We start from the raw sequence: 27,268 nt of genomic DNA, 5'->3' as shown, positions 1-27,268 counted from the left end.
GTAAACTCACATTCATAGAACACTACAACTCTGTAATAAATAAGGCGAATAGTGTGTTAAGTTTTGTCAAACGCTTCTCACATAACTTCCAGGACCCATACACAATAAAGCTTTTATATATTACATATGTAAGGCCTATTCTGGAATACTGTAACATCGTTTTGAACCCGTATATGGTCGTACATGAAGAACGCATTGAGTCAGTCCAGAAACAGTTTCTTCTATTTGCACTTCGTAAACTCAACTGGACCTCATTTCCACTTCCTTCATATGAAGCACGTTGCATGCTCATAAACATCCAAACACTAAAAGAACGCCGTGAATTTGCAATGCTTTCTTTTGTTAATGACCTAATTTCGCAACGAGTAGTCAGCTGAATTACTAGAAAAACAAAATTTCTATGTACCTGGGCGTCAACTAAGAACGCGAAATTTGTTTCTAACCAAAACATCCAGAACAAATTATGCAAATAACGCCCCTATCAATCGCATGATGCGTATATACAATCAGCACTGCGAAATAATTGACACAACAATGAATAAAAAACAGCTAAAAAGAAACATGTACCGCAAAAATAATATTTAACCTAAGAAAACATTGTAACATTAGTGTATAAGTGTGTAGTCTACATTTGTTTGACGAAATGAATAAATAAATAAATATAAACAGAAGCGTTTATTTCGAGAATAGCGCAAAATGATGCGAAGTGTTTATATTCCTAGTAGTTTCAATGTATGGCTATGCATGCATGCTATGGCGAACGCTTGTTTGGCGCTTGGTTTATGTTGTACGAACGATGCCTGAAGGTGCAATTCCACTGATGCAATACTAAATAACATGTAGCATGATATTTGATACTTGCAAGTGTTGTCATTGTTGTTGTTTCCTCGCGGTGCCAAAGATATATTGAGTAGTTATGAGATGTGGAATAATGGTGCTGGTGAAACATGTATTTAATCGACTGTAGCCGAGTCTATGTCAATTGCGAAAAAGGCCACCGGAATAGCGTTCGAGGTAAATTTTCAATGCATTGACATGAAATAAATTGCGACATACGATCAGCTAGTGTATTGTTCTGCGAAGGCAAGAATAAATCATCAATCAATTATAGTCAACTGATTCTACAAAGAAAAAAAAAGACGGGTGGGTAATGTCGGGGACATAACCGGAGTGACGTAGGACTATACACAGGGGACAGCTTTTGTTAAATATATATTTGAAATATATTGTTTTATTTTCTTCTCCTACGTGAATACCTACCTATCTACCTGAAAAATGGATTAGTTTACTGTTTACTCTTTATGAATATGTTGATGGTTCTGAAAAGAACCTTTGGTGTTGTGTTTTTGTTATCACTCGATATTCCCATCTTGTTCGGTTAAACCTTCCTGTTTAGCTATTGCGTTTGCCACTCGCCACAGCTTTCACAGTTGGAAAATTTCTTCCCATCCAGCTTGTGACATGTTGTTCAGTAAATTACATTTAATGCGACGTGCCGGAGAAACACTTTGCCACTCACTGAAACTAATTGTTGCCTTGATGAGCGCCGAACCGAAGCTGCTCTGTTCTTGATGCTGGTTTTCTGATTGTCGTGAGCAGCTTTGCAAGCCAACTCGAGCACTCCGACGGCCGAAACTCTATAATCGCTGTTAGGTATACTGGTGCTCCGGCACCAATCCGTTCGGCCTAGTTACCCTTGCGGAGCAATCAGTGAATGCGACCAACAGGGAACTGGAGACCTGCACGGTTCGAGTGAGACTTTGCCTTTCCCTTAACTTGTCCTCCTTTGTTACGTCCACGATGCCGATGCCGTACAACCACACGGGTTTACGGTTTGAAAGAAAATAAGATATTTTTTGGGGTCCGCGTGTTTTATACTCTAGCGGTACACACTAACAGAGACAAATCGGTAGACTTAGCCAGAGGGACGAGTCCAACGAGACGAACGAATGAGCGTTAAAAGGGAGCGATGGCAAAAAAATACATTCATTACGATTTGTTCGCTCGTTGGATTCACATGCAGGCTAAAAAGGGTCCTTTTCAGGATCACAAAATTATCTTCAATCTAAAGAGTTTATTGTTTTGTTATCACTCAATATCCTCATCTTGTTCGGCTAAACCTTCCTGTTTAGAGATTTGTTGCCACTCGCCACAGCTTTCACAGTTGGAAAATTTCTTCCCATCCAGCTTTGTCACATGTTGTACAGTAAATTACATTCAATGCGACGTGCCGAAGCGCCACTCAGTATCGCATTGGAGGCGATTTTAACCTGTAATTTAACATTTGCGATGACAGTGGTGCAGTGTCGACTTTCAATGTGGGGTCATAATTTGGATCTCTATGTTTACAAAAATTTCCAACTAAATAAGTCGCATTACATGTCCGTCCAATTAGCTTAATGTCGAACTAATTGTAAATTACTGTACTTTCAATCTGGAAACAATTTAACAATTGATGAAAATTGAATAATCAGGAAAGTCCCCAACTATCAATAAGCTCAGAACAACTGTCAAATTCACATACTCATCAGATCCCGGCAAACAAATTATGAAAAAATCAATTTGTGTTTTATTATTATTTTGGATAATGTTTTAGAAAGCATTGAACTGTATTTCCTAAACTCTTTTTTGGAAGGTTTAATGGCCCTGAAAAGCGCCTTGTTTTATGGAATGGTTCCAATTTAGAAAACTTAGTACTCGTGGTATTGAAGAAAACCATTTCGAACGCCCTCGATGCCGCCTTGTTCTGGATTTGTCACCAAAGCAGTTTGTATAAAGAACAAACTTTTTTCTTCTGCTACCTGATGCCGTTTTGCGATTGCGTTTGCCATTCGCCACTCGCTGCAACTGCCTGTTGTCTTGATGTCCACCGAACCGAATGTGTTCTGTTCCGAATGCGGGTTTTCTTATCGTCACGAGCAGCTTTGCCAGCTAACTCGATCACTTCGGCGGCCGAAACTATATAACGCCGGCTAGGTGGACTGGTGCACTGGTACTAACGCGCTCGGCCTAGCTGCCCTTGCGGGGAACTCCAGATCAACACGGTTCGAGCGGGATTTTGCCTTTCCCTTCACTTTTCCTCCTTTACCATGTCCAGACATGGCTGCTTGGGTTGGTTTGTTGATGTGTTGTGATTCGAACCGATGTGGTGTACGGTTTGAATGAGAATGATCGTTACGGCAGCGGAGCGGGGATTTTTAAGCTGACTGGCTGGCTCGAGAGTTACGCATGTGTGAGACTGCGACCAATGTTTCGTTCATTTTTTTCTTTTTCCCTCCCAATCGTGCTTCATTCTATTTCGCTGCTGCTCTGGTTGCCCGTTTTGGTCGGTACGATTTGAGGAGCACAAAATGGACCAATCAAAAATGGGCACATAGTGCATTTTGACAATGCTTGATATTTCACAATTATTCAATTATTTATCTCAAGAAAAATGAAATGTTATTCGTTATGATAGATGCGTAGATATATTTCCTATCAATTGATGCAAAAACCTTTGCGATCTATTGAGAAATACTCGAGTTATAAGCGTTCCAAAGCTTGCATTTTTTCCTACTTGTTCAGTGCCTAGATTTCCATTTCACCCCCTATATCTTCCGGTTAGACGTAGTCCTACGTCAAAAACTTCTCAGAGAGTATTCTACTAAACAGTTCTTTCTAAAATTTCACAGCATTATAGAATAATATCCGAAGGCATAAACAAGCGACTTATATAAAATAACAGCGAAGTTCTACGTCAACAATGCGGTCGTATCTTGGACACAACCTCCTATAATTTTTCCATTCCCCAAGATCAAATCCGTGTTGAAAGGTAACCGATTTCAATCCGTAGAAGAGGCGAAGGAAAAAGCGACGCGGCTTACTCAGGGTCGCTTTGGAGGCGATTTTGATCTGTATTTGGGCATTGGAGATGAGAGTGGTACAGTGTCGACGTCTGGTGGCGACTTTCAATGTGGGGCCATAATTTGGGCCCCCAACTCAATGTTTACAAAAATGTCCATTATGTCCAATTAAACGTGTCACATTACATGTCTGTCCAATTAACTAAATGTCGCATTAAATGTAAATTATTGTACCTAATACCAAAAACATTGCATGAATATTCAATTGAAATCCTCTTCTAAATCCATGTTGAATTATGTGGTGTAAAAATCACATCGCTCAGAAGATGTGAGCTGCAGGAGGATCTCTTGCATTTCATACATCATGAAAGCTTCAAATCCATGGATTATCGCCGGCACCATTGCGAATGATGTTTAATGACTAGGAAACCGCAAAAAAAATCTCCCGTTCTCGTATCTGTAGGGTCTGGTGTTCTTGCACCACTGCTTGAAGAAGAGTGCGACAGGAAATAACAGAACAGGGAATGTTCTAGACAGATTGAAAAAAGTCACAGGAGGTTGTGTCAGAGACACGACCGCATAGTTGACGTAGGATTACGTTAGGCTATCTGTCGCATGCTGATTTTGGATGTTTGAAAAAATATATTGTTAAACTCTTTGATAATGATCTGATGGCCCTGAAAAGGGCCGTTTGGTTTGGTTGTTGGGTATTTTTTGTTCATTTCACCAGTGTTACAATCGAGCTTTCGGTATCAGTGATAGAAAGTTGTTTCAGCTCCGATGCACGTTTACGAGATTGGCGCTCATATTGCGTGAACATATATTCCGACATATTTACTCGCGTAAAACTTTATGGAGCAACAAAAACAACAATTCACTTCTGTTGTTTTTTTGGCAGCGGTAGCTTTTTCGGAGCCGCTGCTGCTTATTTCTGTTTTTATTTTAGTGGTTTTCGTTGTCACCATCACGTCGAGCTAAACGGCGAATAGCGAGTTTGATACACTGGATATTGTCATGTTGAACCTTGCGATACGCTTCGATCCTCCTTTGCCTTCCTTGCCGCATGAAGTCATGTTGGTTGATGTTGATCTGATGTGACCACACTTAAAACACTAAAAACATATATGTTTACCGATCTGAGCGTCGAACAAAATGAGAAATCTGACTGAGCAGCAGCATCAGCAGGAAGAGAGAACATGCCTGAAACTTTCTGCTCATGATGTTTGCTGTTGCCATCAGTACTGGACCGATGCGGGACACAGCTCGATTGTTGATGTTAGGCCTCGATGTTTACCGCCGCTGCTGCTGCTACTGCCACTTAAGTTCGATATGAGACACAGCTCAATTGTTGGCCGCTGAGATTCGATGCTCGTCTTGAAGTTCACTGCAGCACTTTCACGATTCCAAGAAGCGTGTGCTCGCACTTCTGATGGAGAGAGCGTGCCCGAAATGCTCCGCTCGCGATGCTTGCTGCTGCCACTAGTAGAGTAGTAGTAGTTTGTCGCTGCTTATACTGCCATAGGAGCTTGATGTGAGGCACAGCTAGCCTATTACCACACAGCTTCGATGCTCGTCTATATATTAGCCGCGTCCACTGCTGCTGCTCTCCTCTGTTGTCCGTTCCACGTCCGTTGTAAAAATGAATAAAATCCACGAACGCTCCATCCTTTTATATCATTTGGTATGTGTGAAGTAGGCGCCTCCTACTCGATTGTCATGCAGCTTGCCGGTGAACGAACGAATCGGGCGCGAAAAAGAAATGACGTCAATTTCGATCAATCAGGCCTAGGTATCTTCTGTTTGGATAGTGGTTGAGATTTTTTAATTGTTCGATTGTTAGTTACATGATATATATATTATTTTATTCAACGTGAAAAATCATTATGGAGTGCCGACAACGTATGATGCAAACATCTCATCAATCCATCATGAAATGAATGAGCAATAAGCGTTTGAAATTGGACGGGTCGCTCATTTATTTTCTAACGATAATTTATTTTCTAACCGGGAAGCAGTTGACATACTACGCTACGCTTTTATGTACATGAAAAACCACCTTCAACATGCGGGGAAAAAATCTTATATGAAAATTGCCAGATGTCAATGTTGCCAAGCGTAGTTAATGATCGTTAACCCTTCCGTTACGAGCGTCGTCTATAGACGACATCCGCGTGACGTCCTGTGTGTACGAATGTCGTCTATAGACGACATGCACGCGACGAGCTGTGTGTACGAGCGTCGTCTTTAGACGACATTAAATTCATACTGCTCTTCGATCACACCAGCGCGATGTGCATACTTTCCGGCGCAGTGCTCCGTACAGGGGTAGCACTTCGGCGGAGCACACTGCCGTAATGAAAGGGTTAAACCGACGCCGAACCGAACAGCGATGAACGCACCCATATCACGAACTTCGACATTTGATTTGCTATTATGGTGCTACTCGCCCGTGTAGTTCGCGCAAAGGCAATGGAAAAATATTATTTTTGAAAATTCCTTGAGGCATTTGTCTGAAACGTGCTGTGTATGACCGGAGCCGTTTCGCTATATATATATATATATATGCATACATATGTCATTCGCCTCCCTTACCGCATCCAGTCAGGTTGGTTGATGGAAAGTATGTTTCTGACGTAATAAGTTTCCTGTTAGTTGCATATGATCAAAGAAAATGTAAAAGTAAACAGTATTTTTGATCGTAGTTTTATATCATTTTTATGATAAGTGGAAAACAATAAATTAAACTCTTTCGTTTCAAAGCAATATCGAAAGTCCTGAAAAGGACTGGAATGGTTAAATGGGTTGTACGGAATCTGCTGCTTGCTAATGTGAGGCTTCAGTCGGATGTAGCAGTTGTTAACTTTTTGGCAGCGGTAGTTTTTTCGGAGTCGCTGCTGCTTTCCTTGGCTTTGGCATCTTCGGCTTCTGTGCGTCGGTTTGCAAGGGATTCGTTGACACCATCACGGTGAGCTAAACAACGGATAGCGGGTTTGATACACTGGATGTTGTCATGTGGAACCTTGCGATACACTCTTCCTTAACCGGGTCTTTTGTCTCCTTTACCTCCATAACCGCATCCAATTGTATTGGTTGATGTGAACAGGAGTACCAGCAATGCACACTAGAAACACATATGTTTATCGATCTGAGCGTCCAACAAGAATGAGAAATCTGACTGAGTAGCAGCAGCAGCAGCAGTAAAGAGAGCATGCCTGAAACTCTCTACTCATGATATTTGTTGTTGCCAACAGTAGTGGACCGATGCGAGACACAGCTCAATTGTTGAGGTTCAACCTCGATGTTTACCGCCGCTGCTGCTGCTACTACCACTTATGTGAGACACAGCTCAATTGTTGGCCGCTCAGATTCGATGCTGCACTTTCACGATGCAAAGAAACGTTCTCGCACTTCTGACGGAGAGAGCGTGCCTGAAACGAACCGCTCGTGATGCTTGCTGCTGCCACTAGTAGTAGACCGGTTTCAACAACCGTTGCTACTGTTTGCCGCTGCTTATGCTGCCATAAGCTCGATGTGAGACACAGCTCGCATTTCGACCGCTCATCTTCTATGCTCGCCTATATATTAGCCGCTTTCACTGCTGCTGCTCTCCACTTGTTGTTGTCCGTTCCACGTCCGTTGTGAGAATGAATGAGATCCATTTTTTTTCCATTAAATTCATTTTTATTTACCAATTTTTGTTTTACAATAGGTTTTTGCAATTTAAGTGATTCCGCAGTATTTTGCTTTTCATGCTTTTGTTAAATTATTTATTCTATGTGGAATTGGATTTGATTTTACTCATTGGAATTTTATAGCTGCTTGACATCTACGGATGTATGTTTGAGTTTTAATTTGATATTCTAACCTAACCTACAAGCTTAAACTACTATACAAAAAATTTATTATTCTAGGGGTAGAGTTCTGCAATCGTTTGCCATTCTGATTGTTGACATCTTTCTATGTGCCTTCGTTCAAAATTATTTATTCTAGATTCGATTGGGTCAAATCCCGCTAGCCGGTGTACCTCGGTAGTTCTAGTGTGCCACGGGAGGTTTAGGATTAGCTTTAAGAACCGGTTTTGAATGATCTGGAGCTTTTTCATGTGTGATTTAGCACAACTCTTCCAAACAGGAGAGGCGTACTCAAGCATCGGCGAAATTATCTGTTTGAAAACGGCGAGTTTGTTTATAGTTGATGTTTTGGCCCGCCGTGCGATGATCGGGTAAAGGCTTTTGAGTATATTTATAGCTTTAGTGACCCGGTCGTCTATATGAGACCTAAAGAGCAGTTTCATATTTAGGATTAGTCCAAGATACCGAACGGCAGACGTCGACTCGATTTCACATCCCTGCACCTTTACCTTTGAGGTGGGCTTCAGTCGGTTCGAGTTTCGATGTGGAAACACAATGGTTTGCGTTTTGGCTGCGTTTACCCGAATCTTCCACGTCGACAGGTATTCGACGTAAGAATCGAGTCCAGCTTGCAGTTTCGCCACGAGAGCCCGGATAACTCGTCCTTTGTAACTAATTGCAGAATCATCGGCAAATAGCGAGAGTGTTCCTCCATCTGGTAGAGCCGGGATGTCCGAGGTATACAAGCTATACAGCAGCGGACCCAATATGCTGCCCTGCGGCACTCCAGCAATGACTTGGTATGGTTCGGAGAGGGCACCAGTGACAAAGACTTTTGACTTCCTTTCCTGGAGGTAGTTTTGGATGACTTTCACCAGGTAAACTGGGTAGTTGAAGCGTCTCAGTTTGTGGATCAGTCCGCCATGCCAGACGTTATCAAAAGCTTTTTCTATATCCATCATGGCCATGACTGTGGTCTTCGAGAGATCTTTGGAACGTCTCACCTGATTCACTACCCTCTGGAGCTGATGTACAGTGGAATGCCCTCGACGGAAGCCAAATTGCACGTCAAGGAGAATATTGTTCTCCTCAGTGTGCTTGAGGAGCCTGGTATATATGATTCTTTCGAACAATTTACTTGCCGACGAGAGGAGGCTGATCGGGCGATAACTTGACGGGCTCGTGGGGTCCTTCCCCGGTTTGAGGATAGGTACCACTTTAGACATTTTCCAAGCTGCTGGGAAACAACCTAGTTCCAGACAGTGGTTGAAGACATTCGCTAGGAGAACGTGCGATTTGGGCCCAAGGTTCTTGAGCGCAATGTTGAAATGCCCATCAAATCCAGGAGCCTTCATGTTGCGGGTGTTCTTGATAGCTTGAGCAATTTCGTATTCCGTAACCCGTTGTTCCTCGGCTAGTTCGATTGGCACAGATGCAAGTTGAGCAACACTTTGTTCGACTGACGCTTCCATCGGACTAGCGATATTTTGACCCAATTCGTGAGCAGCTTTGAAATGAACAGCTAAAACGTTAGCCTTTTCACCAGATGTTAGGAATGAATGATTATCAGTTCTGAGGGGAGGCACAGGCTTGGGTTTTTTCTTAAGGACTTTAGCGAGTCGCCAGAAGGGCCTAGAATAATTAGGTATATTTCTAAGTTCCTTGCTGAATTGCATGTTTTTTAATTTTTCTACTCTAGTTGCGATTATTTTGTTGAGTTTTTTAAAAAGAATTTTCCTAGAAGGATTTCCTGTCCTTTGGAACTGGCGTCTGACGCAATTCCTCAACGAAATAATGTGTTTGGTTACTGTATCCAGGGGTAAAAACTTACAATTTACAGTCGTCGTCGGGATGAAGCGATCCTCCGCCTCGCTGATGTCGTGGGAGAGTGCTTGCAACACCCTATCGATGTCTTCTACCGCTGCCAGGCGGGGGATCTCGTTGACACGGTCCTCCACGAACCGCTGAAACCGGGACCAGTTGGCTTGATGATAGTTCCGCCTGCGGTACTGCTGTCGGTGGTTGATTGCTTGATTCAGTTCAAATACCACCGGGAGGTGGTCGCTGGATAGGTTGGTGATTGCAGAGGGGCGAGAGCAGCCATCGCTGATGTTAGTAAGAGTGATGTCGAGAGTGGAGCCGGCCCCGGTTAGAGAGTAGTAGGTTGGCGTATCTGGGTGAAGAACCACATAGTGTCCCGCCTGGAGGTCCTCAGCGAGCACTGCTCCGTTTCGGTTGCCACGAATGTTCCCCCACGTGGAGTGGCGGGCGTTGATGTCCCCGGAGATGACGAATTTACCACTGCGTTGAGTCAGCCTCTGGATGTCGTTTTTAAATTGCACTGAGGTACCGTCAGAGACCTTGCACTGAATCGGACAGTACACGGCAATCATGGTTATCAGTCCCTCAGGAGTATTAAGCTCAATGCCAACGGCCTCGATGATGGATAAGCGGAAGTCGGGCAGAGTTTTGAATTCCAGTCCTTTGCGAACGGCTATTGCAACGCCACCTTTGGAAGCTCCAGCTCGATTGAGTCTGTAAATGGCGTGATGAGGCAGAGTGAAGTTAACGGAAGGCTTGAGGTGCGTTTCGGTTAAGAACGCGACGTCGATTTGGATATTTTGCAGAAATTCGATGAGTTCTAACTTTTTGGCTGCTATAGAGCAGGCGTTCCAATTAAGGATTCTGGTGGTGAATTTTGAGCTGCGTAAAGAGATGCATCATCTGCACCATCATTTTTTGGAGTTCGGCCACGATGCTTGCCAGGTGAACAATCGTTTGATTCGATGAATCTGTGCATGTCTTTTGAAAATTTGCTTCGGACGGCCATTGATTTGTGTCAACGGAGGGCTGAACTCTAAACCCGGAAGAGCGGTCAACTATTGATGGATTTCGCGTCTGCTGATGATTCGGAAGTAGAAGGGGCGCGAGATTGGGTACCGGTCTCGGACGCGGAGGTGGCAGTTCCGGGAAGGCATCCAAATTGATGTTTTCTTGCTTCTTCTTCTTGCGCTGGATTGGCTGCTGATTCTTCGTAGAGGCATCGTAGCGGATGCGGCGATATTCCTCGCGCTTGGCACAATTCCTGTTCGTGGACATATGGGCCCCACTGCAATTTGCACATTTGAAGGCTTCAGGTTCCTTCATCGGGCATTGGTCGGTGAGATGAACAGCAGCACAAACGTTGCATCTTGGTTTCAAATGGCAGTTCCGTGTGCCGTGGCCAAAGTTGAGACAGCGCATGCACTGTGTCACGCTCCGATTCGGTCCTCTGTATGCCTCCCATTTAACCTTCACGTCGCTAATCATGCGGATGGCTTGCAGGGCACGTAGTGATGCACTGCCCTTGGCGAAGTGTACCAAGTACAGGCAATCACGATATGTCAGCTCTTTGTTCCGACGGTTAATAGGGAATACCGCCAGAGGCTGTAGCTTGTACATGTCGTGCAACTCGGCTATAATTTCCTCGGGTTCCATAGCCGTAAGCCCCCTGACTACCACTTTAAACGGTTTGTCTGCTGGCACGTCATGCGTGTAGAATGGAATACCAGCCTTGGTTAGGTAGGTTTTACATTTGCTGTATTCGTCTCGGCTTGCCGTGAGGATCTTAATTCCCATCCTAGTGATTTGATAAATGGCTTTTACGCCGATCGCTAGCATTGTACGCTTGAGCTTATCCAGGGGGACCGATGCAACCACCAGAGGGGGTAGCTTCAGTTTCTCCTTTGCCGGGGGTTGGATTCCAGATAGTACTCCGCTGGGATCCGCGTTGTTGTTTCCCATCGCTGCCGTGGTTCGATTTGATGTAAGTTCTTCTTCTGCATCCGTCAGGATCGCAAATCGGTTACTGATGCGGTCTGATTGGTCTACGCTTCCGGTGAGGGAGGCCGGCGGACGGACAGACACGATGCTGCTTCGTTTACCTCTCTTCTCATCGGGACTGTTGCTAGAGTCATTGGGGTTGAGACTCTTCTTTTTTCTCTTTCCCATGTTCACACTTGACTGTACTACGCTTGATGAAAAATCCAATACGTCTTTACTCGGTGAAAGCTAACACTGAACTCATGAATGAATGAGATCCACGAATGCTCCTTCCTTTTATATCATTTGGTATGTGTGAAGTAGGCGCCTCCTACTCGATTGCCATGCAGCTTGCCGGTGAGAGAACGAATCGGGCGCGAAAAAGAAATGACGTCAATTTCGACCAATCAGGACTGGGTATCTCTGTTTGAATAGGGGTTGATTTTTTTCAATTGTTCGATAGTTAGTTATATGATATGTACTATTTTATTCAATGTGAAAAATTGTTATGGAGTGCCGTAATCGTTTGATGCAAAAATCTCATCAATCCATCATGAAATGAATGAGTAACAAGCGTTTGAAATTGGACATTTTTCACGATGTGATCGATTTTCATTTTTCAATTTGTACCCCAATATGTTCCCGAAAGACGTAATCCTACGTCAAAAGAGTTTGTAGAGTGCGGTTGTATAGACGCTGTACGTAGTGCGAATGAAAAACTGTTTAGTGGAATCAATTGTTATATAAAAATCTCCTGGTGTTTCTATTCGTTACAATTTGGCGACGAGGAAAAATAAGGTGGTTAACAAAATTACTATTTTATGAAGGAAGCTCTGCAGTTCACCTCGCTCTGTCTGAATCACATGGAGGATGGATTACAAGTTGACACCGTGTACACTGACATCAAGGCAGCGTTCGATCGGGTTGACCACGTTATACTGTTAGCCAAATTTAAACGTTTAGGAGCTTCTGATGTTTTCGTCCAATGGTTAAAATCCTTCCTTGGAGACCGCTCACTCTCGGTGAAATTAGGAAATGTTCACTCTCGCGTCTTTCAGAGTACTTCAGGCGTTCCACAAGGAAGCAACGTTGGACCGCTACTCTTCTCGATTTTTTATAATGATGTGTACTGCTTAAGAGCTCTTTTCTACGCCCTCGTACGCTCTATTCTCGAAACGGCGGTGGTTGTTTGGAGCCCTCACACCGATATTTGGTCCGGACGAATAGAGTCTATTCAGAGGAAGTTCATTAGGTTTGCGCTCCGGAATCTTCCATGAACGGACCCGATGACACTCCCTCCATATGAAAGCCGATGCAAGCTTCTGAAAATGGACACACTGGCGAAAAGAAGAGACGATATGCGTGCTGTTTTCGTAGGAAAATTACTTCTTCACTGGAGAAATAGTTTAGTAAAAGCAGCTACCAAATTTTTAGTAGCAAAAACATTGGTAAAATATACACATTTTTTGTAAATATTACTAAAATTGCGTGAAAAAGATGTCAGACGCAATGAATGTTCCTACCAGGAATTCGTATATTTTACTTCATACCATTAGTAAGTTTGTTTTTATCGTCATACCTAACAACTGTGATGTGCGCACTTTGTCTTTTGTCTTTTGGAGACGAAGCGATTCGGAGGTAAGCACTTTGTTTTTATTGAATTCAATTATGTATTCATCTCCCCCGAGAATTTGTTTTCATCTTTTCGGCGGGAAAAATATCACAAGAAATTTTGATCCATATTAACATAATTGACCTAATACCATTTTTTTCTTTTTTAGTTTGCCTTAAAATTATATGCAGTTCAATCATTCATCATAAACAAATCGGAGATAAGTATTCATTTTTTTTACATCATTACATCAGTCACCTCGGTCGGGAAACTATTTTCATATTCCCGCCAAGGATAAACATCAGTTATATTCTGTACATTACAACACTATTGACCTTTTTCCTTGTCTTTACAGCTGGCATGATCCCAGACTCGTAATACTTGTTTACCAAAAACCATCCAAGCTATGGGATTGAAGGTTACGGCGAGTTTGTCGCTAAGATTGGAATCTTTCTTCAACACATCATCGACCGTAAAAAACTTAAGGTGAACATACATAATTTATTGCATATTTAATATCATTAACATATGTATTTCTTTTCTTCATAGGGACACGAGAGAACAAAATACGGATGAAACGTGCTAATTCTACCGTCAGTCTGCTAATCAGCTAATGCAAATCAGAGCGATGCAGCAGGAAGAGGAACGGGAACTTGCTTTGGAAATGCTCATCAAATTGAGGTGGTTGAGGCTGCGATTAAAATTTGCCTCTTGTACGCAGTTGTTAGAATGATTCCAACGAGAATTATTGATGTTGTTTATAGAATAAGTTATTAGTATAATGTATTCTAAGTATGTAGAATTAAACGCAATCAAATACAATTTTTAAATTAAAAATAATTATTAAAAATTTTGTCATTATCCCTGATGATTACCTCTCACAAATATGAAGCAAAATTTTCACTGTTATTGCACCAATGTTGGACCAACAATTTGTAGTTTGTTTGACATATGCGCCTACCATTCTTCTTTTGTAACATGTACCAATGATTAGTAGGGTAGAAAATGACTAGAGAATTGGTAACATGTACCAAAAAATTCGTCATATTTACTAAATTTTCCTCTCAGTGTTGGGACAATCGACGCACCCAGGGGTACCAAATGTACTGCATCACGACAGTAATCTCATGACTGTCGGCACCATTGTCCCGTGACAGTCACGCGATTGATTTTTTAACTACAGTCACACAGTGGAAATGTTATGCGACATTTATTGTTACTGTCGTGTACTGTACACGAATACATTCCCATGTGAGAGTACTTTGGTCTTTCGTCTGCGACAGACCCGCTTGCTCATTAGTGATGTTTTTGTAGATTCTGAATGCAATAGTTATACGTTGCTACCGTCGTTGATGATTTTTGACGTAGGACTACGTCTTTCATTTCTATACCGGGGTGTAAAATCAAAGTTTCGAAACCGAAAGCGTTACGCCGGAGACCGAGATTTTGAGTGTTAATAGCTCTTAAACAACTGAACGAAATGGTATGATATATCATTCGAAAGATAAAATGTCTACGCGTTATATACTTGTTACTTTTTGATCCAAAAACTTGTTTCAATAGCCTTAAAATTGTTCTCAAAACAGGCTATTGAAATCACCAATCGGTATATAAGCGAGCGCCGCTCGGAAATCCACTCAGTTCTAATTGAACAGCGATTGGAGCATGTTGTCGCTGTTGTGGTGAAGCTCTTCGTGTTTATCATGAAAGCGCGGATGAACGGTGTCACCAAGAGCCTGTTTGTGCACCTTAGGCCAGAAGGGAATCCATCAGGAGGAGAGTGATGCCACAAACGGTTCCCCGGGAAGACATCGCTACACACACACATACACGCGCGGAATTCTTTCCGTTTGGATGCCATTCAGCATCGAGAAAGTTCCGGAAAGATCTAATCATTTCTGGAATATAATCTGCCAGTTCCTTTGGGAATTTAAAAATACATTCATGTGAAGGAGTTTATTTTAATGTTTTCTAACCAAATAACACAGCGACCAAATACATCAACCAAGTGTAATTAGCAGGAAAGCTTCTGAAGATTATTCTTCCCCATCAGTAGGATATTTCCGTATCCAATATTGAATGCGCACGCAATCGATTATTGCTCAGTCGCCGAAAGTTTCGAACTCAGAGAGTTCATTCCCCTCTAGTTTGCCTTCCAAATTGCCATCGTAAACCATACCTTCTCTCGATGCAATCACACACAAAAAGCATACTTAAGCGATATTCTGGTGGTGAGACGCATTCATTTTTCGTGAGGACATCGACAAGACAACATCGTTGCCTATCGTGCTGGAGGAGGTGGATGGCGAAGGATCGACACATATACGCGCAGAGTTCTTTCCGTTTGGATGCCATTCAGCATCGAGAAAGTTCCGGAAAGATCTAATCATTTCTGGAATATAATCTGCCAGTTCCTCTGGGAATTTAAAAATACATTCATGTGAAAGAGTGACAAGAAAAGTGAAAGAGTTATTTGAATGTTTCCTATCTATGTAACACTGTGACCAAATATTTTTCAATCAAGTGCTATTAACAGGTGGTTATTGAGTTAGTATTAACCTAGGTAGTGCGGACTGAATCAAAACGGCTGTCAAAAAAGATCCAATTAAAATGTCAAAAGAGATCCAACGATCAGGAGTGTTATTTTTCTTATGATAATGAACACTGTAAAAGAGGTATTGTTGTCAAGGGCAAAAATAATTAAAATTATAAAATGAACGAACTACATTTTTCCGTCAATTGTTTAATTAACCATTGCATCTCTGAAAGAGCATCTCAGCCTTTCACTGAGCAACGCATTTTTCATGTCCCCTTTCTTTGACGTAACGTTTTCCCGAACGAATTAAAAACAAACGAAGTCAGAGTCACGTAAATGTTTACACCTGCGATTTGAAAATATTCGATAAAAAGTGGAAGGAAGAGATGCCAGATGATTTAAAAAAAAAGTCTGTAAAAACATGTGAATGTTTATAAAAAATGTGAAAAAGTCTGTAAAAGTGTGCAGATCTATAGAAATGTCTTTTAACGTTAATTTTCACATATTCATTAATACACGTAAGATTGTATTTTGTATATATATACAGCCATTCCATGCCAAACCAATATAGTGGTTCTCAGATCTTCGTCAAAAGTGGTAATTTTGTTATTTTGTTCTTTATCGCAAAACATTAGACTCGTATTTTTTATTTTTTCATTAGGGTGCCCATTTCCATTTTAGGGTGATCCAAAAAATCAATTCCTTTCCACTTTTTCCCAAAATGACTTTTTTCAAAAATTTATAACTTTCGAACCACTTAACCGATTCAGATGATCGACATATCAAATTGAAGCCTATGAACTTTAATCGAAAAACATTGAAATTGCAGAGAATATGGATCCTATTTTCGTAATTATTGATTGTAGTCGTTTTTTAATGTTTTCATGGCTTTAGACTAGGGGGAGCTATATTTTTAAATATTTTTTCATGAAAGCTGAGAATTTTTTTTCATAAAATATCTCGATATCTCGATAATTTTTTTCGTTTTTGAAATACACTCATACCTCGCTACACGGCCGCTCTTCATACGGCTTTTCACTATAACGGCCCTCTTCAACTAAGGCATGTTTTCGATTTGCGGTCTAAAATGTTTCGCTATAACGGCAAAAAAACAATTTTCGACGTCGAAACACAACTGATTTTTTATACGGCTTTTCGCTTTGCGGCCAAGTTTCATGGAACGTATCTAGGCCGTAAAGCGAGGTATGGGTGTATGATTTTTCAAAACTAATCGATGGTTCGAAAAACAAATTTTCCCCATTTTTCCCACTACAAAAAGTCATAACTTTTGAACTATTGGACCGATTCATATCATCGACATATCAAATTGAAGCTTACGAGTTATTTTTCTTTAAAAAAAAATATTACTTTTGCGAAAAAAAAAATGAAATTTGTTTTTGTAATTATTGATTGAGTTAGTTTTTCATAGTTTTCTCGGTTAAAGATAGGAGCGCTATATTTTTGTATATTTCTTATGGAAAGCTGAGGATTATTTACCTAATATATCTCGATATCAGAGATGCTATAATTATCGTTTTTAAACTATAATTTTGTAAATTTAACATGTTTAAGTCTTCGATCAATATTCCTATGTGACTAAACTAGACCTATGCGACTAGAATCCAATCTTCCTGCAAGTGTGACATTTTTTCAAATTTTGCTTATTGGCTTCAATTTAATATATCGATCATCTAAATCGGTTCAGTAATTCAAATGTTATGATTTTTTGCAGAAAGTTATATTTGGACAAAAGGGGAAAATGATTTTTCAAATCATATCTAAAAACCGAAAAAAAAGCATCTCTGATATCGAGATATGTTATGTAAAAAATCACAGCTTTCAAGAAAAAATATAAAAAAATATAGCGCCCTCTAGTCCAAAGTCATAAAAAAAACCACTGCAATCAATAATTATTAAAATAAAATAATTTTTTTCGCAAGTTAAGTATTTTTTAATGAAAGGGCAGATCATTAGTTTCAATTTTATATGTCGATTATCTAAATCGGTTCAGTGATTCAAAAGTTATTAATATTCATTTGTCATTTTCATTTGTCAAAAGCGGAAAAAAATGATTTTTCGGACCACACTATAATGGGAATGGGCATCCTACTGAAAAAATAAAAAATACGGGTCTAATGTTTTGCGATAAAAAACAAAATTACCACTTTTGACGAAAATCTGAGAACCACTATATGTTAATTGTAAAATAAAAAATAACTTATGTGTTGTAAGTGTGTTTGAATGTTTCAACGATCTACACATACATACATACACATACATAGGCGTTGTTAATTTTTATAAAAATCAGTATTTCTTCGTTGATATGTTGGACATCCACCAAGGCTTGCGGTCTTGTCGTTGGTGAAATTTATAAGAAAATGCAGTGTATATTTTCCATCCGCCATGAAAAGCTATACATGCTTTAGATCACCACACGGCCATGAACCATGCCTGTGGTAACAGTATCGAACAGTAATCCATATTTCGTCATAAGCAGACCCGAAAGCAAATGCAAGTTGTTGAAAATAGAATAAAAATTGTTATTCGATGTTGTTTAAATACTTAGAAGACATAGTCCTGTACCTAACTTAACTATTTTTCTATAAATCTCCTTGAATTTCAGCAAAACAATCTTATCCAGAACAGAACATAATTATCAGAGACAATTTTCGTTCAAGATTTTTCCCTACCTGCTGAGGAAGCAATTTTTCATTAATTGTGAATAATCATATCCTCTCTTTCGTCTGCAATGATGTCAGGGCAAAAGTACTTATGTGTATGAGCTCAAAACTTCATACACACCAGATGGGCCAACCAGAAAGTCTGCCGGGTCGCAGGTTGAGTATCGCTGGTCTAACGTCATGTGTATTAATCTGAACTAAATATAATAACTTTTCTGTATTTAGTTGAAATGTAAATACATAGTAGTTATAAAATAGGTTTAAGAATTGAGTGTGATGAGTGTGAGTGAGAGTGGGAGTGTGAACATTCCCAACATATCCTTATATGCCATCCTATTCCTGATAAAAATATGTCACCCTTTTAAACTCGAGTCTACCGCGAGTAATCGGTTTTCTACCTTATAAACAATAGAATTAAGGAAAATTGTTCATAAATATATAGATCTAGTTAATATGTTTAGTTAAGAATTCAGCTCCTTTAAACTTATGTAACTGTGCCTGTAAAAATAAACGAATTAATAAAAAATTAAAAAAAAACTTTCTGTATTAAAACTATACAAAAATGTCGTATGGTGAGTCAAATGTCTTTGATGTGATGAATAGAGCCTCTTATTTTTCAAAACCTGTGAAATATTGTTATATCCAAAAAGTCTACAACAAAAAATAAAGTGTTTTACAGATATGTCTGTAAATTTACAAACATATTTGTAAATCTGGCATCTCTGGTGGTCTGAGAATTTATTGCAAGAAATCGCTTGAAAGCATGCATTATTTTGCTTGAAAATGAAGTGGATTGAGTCCGCACCACTTAGGTATTAACCACTGGTGGGCTTCCAGTATCGAGAAAAATGTGGAAATATCTAATCGTTGCTGGAAAATAATTACATTCAAGCGAAAGATTTTATTTTAATGTTTTCTATCCATAAAATATCCATCTAATACCTTTGGTGCGATTTGTCAATCAAGTGCAGTTAGCAGGAAAGCTTCTGAAGATTATTCTTCAGAACAAGGTTTTCGTATCTTATATTGGATGCATAAAACCTTGTGCCTGCAACATAACGCTCTCGTTTTCGAAGTCCCCCAAATATTCATTTATTCATTCATCCAGAATGGATTTAGATTCAACTTCAAACAAATGATCTCTAAATCAACGATAGTCCTACGTCACCCTTGCGGTTATACCATAGATATAACCCACTTCCTGTTTTTCCCTCGTGCTGATGATGTCGGGTGTCTTAGTATATATTTTTCAGTACAACGTCATTTTATTTCATTTCATTTTCGCAAACTAAAGATTATTCTGCTGTGCAGCGAAGAATTAATAACAATTAATAACTGGCGAATTCTGCAGCATATTCCGATATGGGAAAATTTTATTTGTCGATGACGCGGCTATTCTATGTAGAGAAGTTTTCGGGGGAATAGTGTGAGCAACAGAAGAGAATCTGTTGAAAGAGGTGCGTGGAGAAGTGGGTGGGTGGAAGTCGTGTGAATGAAAGTTACGCGAATGCAACCGTAGGGCCAGATTAGAATGCGGCTGGGGGAAGTGTTGCGCACTTAGCAATGTAGGTTTGGACATGAAGGAGATTTTATTTTATTTATGAATAAAATATGTTTAGCGCGTAATCTTAATATTATCAACAAAAATGTAAAGTAACATTTTAGTATTATTATCATTATTACTAGCTGACCCGGTAAACGTTATGCTGTCATTTAGATAATTTTTAGCGAATATATTCGTTGTTATATGACAAACAACAAGTGTATTGCAGGTGTGTTTCATATTCATATCGATATACTGAATTTGAAACACAGCCACATTACTGCCCTCATTCACGGACTTGCAAATGTATTTAATGCTTTTCACTACAGAACTGCAGAACATTAACATAAATGTTGTTCATGCAAGATTTTATTACTCTGTTACATAGAACACATGTTTGATAGTGTGGCTAGGATGCATAGCTCGATTGAACTTGAGTCGTCGAACGGATTACAGAATGCAAAATTGCGATCCGTTCGGGTAATTGTATTTCATTGTATTTCGATTTTCGATTGTATTTCAGAATACGACGGAATACTTTTACCTGGTGAATTAGGTTTGCCTGGTTGATTCTTGCTTTGAAATATATGATTCATTGACATTCAAAACTATAATTATATCATGATCTGAATAATTTTCCACATATAGAGATATTTTGATTTGAACATTCAGCTATTTTTGAAAGTGTGAAGTTAATAAAAAAAAACATTGCCTTTTTTATGTACAAATTTATATCCATGAGATCTTCTACGTGCGAAAATTTTCGTTATACTTGCTTCATTTGCGATTTTTTCGGGAATCTGTTTAATGGGGGAATCAACTCTGGTAAATCGAAAAAAGGGTTTTTATGCAATGTTGTACCGGAAGGATTCTTCGATATTTCATTTCGTTGAGAATCTGCAGTAAAAACTATGGGGTCATCTCAAGAGTAACATGGCTGAACGAATCTTTAAGCGCATTTTTTTCAGCTGGTGGTACGTTTATCTCAGAATCTAGTGGACCAATTTAGCAGAAGTTTTTTTCAGCATGCAAAAATGAATTCTTGTGTGACCTACAAAAAGGACCTATCTGCTTTGATCGACTATCATCATTGATAACTTCTCTGATAACCACGGCCTTACGATTTTTGTTGATTTTTTTTTTATTCAAATGGCCGACATTTTGGCAATTTTCATAATTTTCAAAAACCGCTACGTAACAATTCAGATAATAAGATCTTTACATGCTAAAAAAATCAGCCATATCGGTCTACTGGATTATGAGAAAAACGTACAACCAGCAAGAAAATGTTTTAAAGATAAAAAAAAATATTTTTCAAATGAAAGCAACATAATTGGCTCACGTAGCGTACTTTTTAGTGTAGAGCCAGTTTAGTTCTATAACTCTGTCATTGTTAAAATTCGAACATATGCGTATGAGGGTTTTTTTTCCATGAAATATGATCATCTATCACCTCCTGAGAGATTCTGGGAAAATATATTAAATTCTTCTTTTACATTCAATAATCAAAAATTATATGCATGAAAAACAAATTAAAAAAAAACATTTTTTTGACTCGATTATATACAGTGAAAAGAAATCGGAGACTGTATATAATCGAGTTCGCGCTGCATTAGTTTCCAACTTGGAGGATAAATCTAAACACTCCCAACACTGAGTATTTCCGACGTCACCAATATATTATCGAAGAAACTCTCGCCTAGAATTATTAAGCTGTGCGTGTTTTTCTCATATGAATTGTTGATCATTTGTGTATCTGGATTCAGGCATCCCAACAGTAAAGCATTCTTATTACAGTCGATATGGAATTAACTCGGCTTCCTATGTGTGCACGCAACTAGTGATCACAGCCATATGTCCGATACACATCTCAAAGCGTACTGGTGAAGAAGCACAAACGCATAAGATACAGGCTAGCATTACGATCGCCAGAAAAATGTCATGACATTTTTATGGCGACAGTCACGTGTGACAGTAACCCGGGTAATCCGATGAGATTCATCGCTTCGTCAGCGACTGTTACGGCGACAGAGCGAACGGAATAGCAGACACGAAAAAATCGGAAACGAACAGTCTCCCCGGCTCACTACGGTCGGGCACGACAAATTAGATGAATTCGACGAAACACCGACTGTTGCTGTATAGTATTGCTTTATGCATTCATGCTCTGTCGCTTGTATAGGAGTGTAGCGCGCTCACAGAGACTGTCGATTCAATTTCATACCGACTGTTATGAAAATGCAGTACTTTTGGGATGCCTGGACGCACCTAATATTCTAGCGAAACTCAATGTGAATGTGACCTCGAGATTTCTCCGATCCACGACTTTTCTTTGTGTTCCCTTCCACCGGACAGTTTACGGTCAAAATGAACCAATCTGTGCTATGTGTTATATGTTCAATTCTGTTTACCATTTGTTCTATTTTAACATTAGCTATGAAAATTTTAAATGTCGCTTGCGTAATCGTAACATAATTTAATATGTTAGTTTGTTGTTCTTATCATGTAGACCGTGTCGTCAGATGATTATGTTATTAAATAAATAAATAAGGCGTTGAAATTGCACACGGCGGTAACGCTATGTTTGCGTTGGTGTGGTGCAGCTCAATGCTGTTGAACCGATTTTTTATTTTATGTATCTGCTGATGTTAGCTGGTCGGATAGAAGGCCAGAGAAGACGAAACGCTCGAACCAGGTAACTGCGTCCTGTGGATTGAAATAAAACTGATGTATGTTTTTTTTAATGTGCCAATGACTAGACAAGTTTTAATTGCCTCCTGGGATGGGGTTTAGAAGGAAGCACAGGAAGTCATGAATTAAATAGAAAATGATAGAGATAAAAGATGAAAGATTCGTCGGGAGTAATTAAAACAGGTTAACCAATTGAAGAGAAGTCAACTGAAAAACACAAGGTGTGGGTGATACGTTGAAATTATAGAGATGATTAATTGTGATGTAAGGGACAATTTGTGATGCAAAGAGCAAAGGATAATACAAGGGGCAAAAGATTATGCAAACGGCAAACGGTGATGCAAGGGGCAAATGGTGATGCAAAGGGCAAACGATAATGCAAGGGACAAATGATGTTGCAAGGGGCAAATGATGTTGCAAGGGCAAATGTATTGCAAGGGGCAAATGATGTTGCAAGGGGCAAATCATGATGCAAAAGGTAAACGATATGCAAGAGGGCAAATGATGATTTAAAGAAAAAACAGGAAGTGTTATATCTATGGTATAACCGCAAGAGTGACGTAGGACTATCGTTGATTTAGAGATCATTTGTATGAAGTTGAATCTGAATTCATTCTGAATGAATGAATATTTGGAGAACTTCGAAAACGAGAGCGTTACGTTGGAGGCACAAGGTTTTATGCATCCAATATTGGATACGGAAATATCCTACTGATGGGGAAGAATAATCTTCAGAAGCTATCCTGTTGATTGCGATTGATTGAAAAATCACAAAACCTAATGTATTTGGTCACAGTGTTACATGGACAGAAAACATTAAAATAAACTCTTTCATATGAATGTAATTTTAAATTTCCAGAGGAACTGGCAGATTATTTTCAGTAACGATTAGATATTTCCACATTTTCCTCGATACTGGAAGCCCACCAGTGGTTAATGCTAACTCGATAACCATCTGTTAATAGCACTTGATTGAAACATATTTGGTCACAGTGTTACATGGATAGAAAACATTCAAAAAAACTCTTTCACATGAATGTATTTTTAAATTCCTAGAGGAACTGGCAGATTATTTTCCGGATCTTTCTCGATCCAAACGGAAAGAATTCCGTGCGTGTATGTGTGTGTGTGTAGCGGCTGCTTCGAGATCTTCCCGGGGAACCGTTTGTAGCATCACTCTCCTCCTGATGGATTCCCTTCTGGCCTAAGGTGCACAAACAGGCTCTTGGTGACACCGTTCATCCGCGCTTTCATGATAAATGAATAGCTTCACCACAACAGCGACAACATGCTCCAATCGCTGTTCAATTAGAACTGAGTGGATTTCCGAGCGGCGCTCGCTTATATACCGATTGGTGATTTCAATAGCCTATTTTGAAAGCAAATTTAAGACTATTGAAACAAGTTTTTGGATCAGAAAGTAACAAGTATAGAACGCGTAGACATTTTATCTTTCGAATGAAGTGTTTATCATACCATTTCGTTCAGTTGTTTAGGAGCTATTAACACTCAAAATCTCGGTCTCCGGCGTAACGCTTTCGTTTTCGAAACTTTGATTTTACACCCCGGTATAGAAATGAAAGACGTAGTCCTACGTCAAAAAGATTATGCAAGGGGCAAATGCAAGGTAGTGATGATTGAAGAGTAATTAATTAAACATTTTCTTTAAGATAGAAGTGACTTTGTTCTATGGTTTGATGTTGTCTTTCTTTACAGATGGACACTTCAAGACCATTGCCACAGTTCCGTTGGGAGGACATTGAGGAGTCAAGGCTTCATCATGAGTGGCGCGATTGGAAAAGTGCCCTCGAACGGTACTTTGTAGCGAACGAGATCGACGAACAGTTCAAGATGCGAGCTAAACTTTTGTATTTTGGCGGGCTGCAGTTGGACAAGGTTTTTACTAACCTTCATGATGGGAATAAATTTTTGCTGGTTGCTACCGAGAAAAAGTACTATGACGTGGCCATTTCGGCGCTCGATAGCTACTTTCAGCCATCGAGACGAGATATTCTAGAACGTCATCACCTTCGACAGATGAAACAGCGGTCAGGCGAAAAGTTCGCTCATTATATGGTAGATTCATGATTAATTTTAAAAGGAATGATTCATTGTAAACGATAGTAATTGTTTTACAGGTTCGTTTACGACAACAGGCGACTTTATGCGGGTTTGAGAAGTATTCAAAGTCGACGAGTAAGGTATTGTCAGAACTTATGATTACGGACGTTATACTTGCGGGATGTCAGTCGAACGAACTTCGTCGAAGGATGCTACGATGTGTTATATGTTCGTTGTGTTATATGTTCAATTCTGTTTACCATTTGTTCTATTTTAACATTAGCTATGAAAATTTTAAATGTCGCTTGCGTAATCGTAACATAATTTAATATGTTAGTTTGTTGTTCTTATCATGTAGACCGTGTCGTCAGATGATTATGTTATTAAATAAATAAATAAGGCGTTGAAATTGCACACGGCGGTAACGCTATGTTTGCGTTGGTGTGGTGCAGCTCAATGCTGTTGAACCGATTTTTTATTTTATGTATCTGCTGATGTTAGCTGGTCGGATAGAAGGCCAGAGAAGACGAAACGCTCGAACCAGGTAACTGCGTCCTGTGGATTGAAATAAAACTGATGTATGTTTTTTTTAATGTGCCAATGACTAGACAAGTTTTAATTGCCTCCTGGGATGGGGTTTAGAAGGAAGCACAGGAAGTCATGAATTAAATAGAAAATGATAGAGATAAAAGATGAAAGATTCGTCGGGAGTAATTAAAACAGGTTAACCAATTGAAGAGAAGTCAACTGAAAAACACAAGGTGTGGGTGATACGTTGAAATTATAGAGATGATTAATTGTGATGTAAGGGACAATTTGTGATGCAAAGAGCAAAGGATAATACAAGGGGCAAAAGATTATGCAAACGGCAAACGGTGATGCAAGGGGCAAATGGTGATGCAAAGGGCAAACGATAATGCAAGGGACAAATGATGTTGCAAGGGGCAAATGATGTTGCAAGGGCAAATGTATTGCAAGGGGCAAATGATGTTGCAAGGGGCAAATCATGATGCAAAAGGTAAACGATATGCAAGAGGGCAAATGATGATTTAAAGAAAAAACAGATAGCAAAGATTTGAAAGATAGCACGTTAGATGAAATTGAGGAAATAGCTGTGAGTCTTGAGGGTGTAGATTCTCAGATTCAAGATCTTGCGGACATATCAAGCGATGTGGTCGACAAGACACTATTCCCAGTGAAGGAACGTTTCTGAAAGAGGTTCAGTAAGACAACCTTGGGTGCTCCTCTTTCTAAACGTCCAGCAGGCCAAGAGGCACCAAATGTTGTCTGTTTCAAATGCGACTACACGGTCACTATTCGTTCTCGGAAACGTTTCCGGCAAAAAGAAAATAGTGGTAGCTGCTGTTTTGGCTTTCCGTCCACCAACCTGCGATAGCGAAACTCGTAGCTTTTTGGGGCTAGCGAACTACCTTAATAAGTACATTCCTGATCTTGCAACAAAAGACGAACCTTTAAGAGAGCTGACTAGAAAAGGGGCGAAGTTTTCGTGGGAGTTGCGACATGAAGAAGCGTTTCAGTCAATTAAGCGAGCCATGGCAGATGTACAGAAGCTAGAGTTTTATGATGCAAGTTCCAGAACGTCAGTGGTTGCAGATGCCAGTCCTATGGGACTCGGCGCAATGTTAGTGCAGACGAATACATTTGGAGAAGAAAGAGTCATAAGCTTCGCTTCTAAGTCTTTGACGGAGACTGATAAGCGCTATTGCCAGACCGAGGAAGAGGCTTTGGCATTAGTGAGGGCCGTCGAAAAATTCCAATTCTATCTTCTTGGTAGGAAATTTGGATTGGTGACCGATTGTAAGGCTTTGACATACCTGTTAACACCTCGATCACGGCAATGTCCCAGAAAAGAGAGATGGGTCCTAAGATTACAGTGTTTTGATACGCATTCGGGGTGATCAAATTGCTGCTGATGCTCTTTCACGCCTTTCGAGCACAGTCCCTGAACCATTTGATTCGGCAGAAGAAATTATTGTCAGACATATAGCATTGCCACTACTGTCGCAGTACTTGGCCAGAATAAGTGGAATCTTCACGAGAAGATAAAGAAACTTCGAGAGTTTTCGAATGCCTGATGAACGATAGTTTGGAATCATTACCTTTTGAATATCGTATTGTTTCTGTAGAACTTTGCAACGTTGGAGGAGTGCTTTTACGAGGAGATCGCATAGTGGTTTCGACATCTCTACGTCAACGTGTTCTTGATTCTGCTCATGATGGTCACCCAGGCGTAAACATGATGAAGTCGCATCTCCGTACATCTGTGTGGTGGCCGAAACTTGATGCAGATGTAGAATCTTTTGTATCAGCTTGCCGTGGATGTACTCTGGTATCAGCTCCGAATGTTCCTGAGCCATTGATTCGCAAAGAGCTGCCTACTGGACCGTGGAATTATATCGCTATCGAGTACCTTGGACCGCTGCCGGAGGGACAACATCTGCTCGTTATAGTAGATTGTTACAGTCGATACTTGGAAGTATGTGGAATGATGTGTATTGACACAAAGACTACGATCGACAGTCTGAGGAAGGTATTCAGTCGGTACGGCATTCCTACATTGATTAAGGCTGATAACGGGCCTCAATTTGCCAGTAAGGAGTTTAACTTCTTCGAAGTGTCAACGATCTGA

At 40.0% G+C, this 27,268-nt stretch overlaps 1 protein-coding gene and 1 long non-coding RNA gene across 2 annotated transcripts; both read left to right on the top strand.

Moving 5' to 3' along the window:
* Positions 1-13,309: 13,309 nt before the first annotated feature.
* On the top strand, positions 13,310-13,946 carry LOC129777178 (uncharacterized). The gene is made up of 2 exons (XR_008743215.1): positions 13,310-13,592; positions 13,656-13,946. It is a non-coding gene; the product is annotated as an uncharacterized LOC129777178 (long non-coding RNA).
* Positions 13,947-26,875: 12,929 nt separating this feature from the next.
* LOC129773846 (uncharacterized protein K02A2.6-like) lies at positions 26,876-27,268 on the top strand. The gene has a single exon (XM_055777504.1). The coding sequence runs from the start codon at positions 26,876-26,878 to the stop codon at positions 27,266-27,268; it is 393 nt and encodes a 130-aa protein (XP_055633479.1).

This window comes from Toxorhynchites rutilus, chromosome 3, assembly GCF_029784135.1.
Source record: "Toxorhynchites rutilus septentrionalis strain SRP chromosome 3, ASM2978413v1, whole genome shotgun sequence".
NCBI lineage: Eukaryota > Metazoa > Arthropoda > Insecta > Diptera > Culicidae > Toxorhynchites > Toxorhynchites rutilus.
This window is presented reverse-complemented; position numbering and strand designations above follow the sequence as displayed.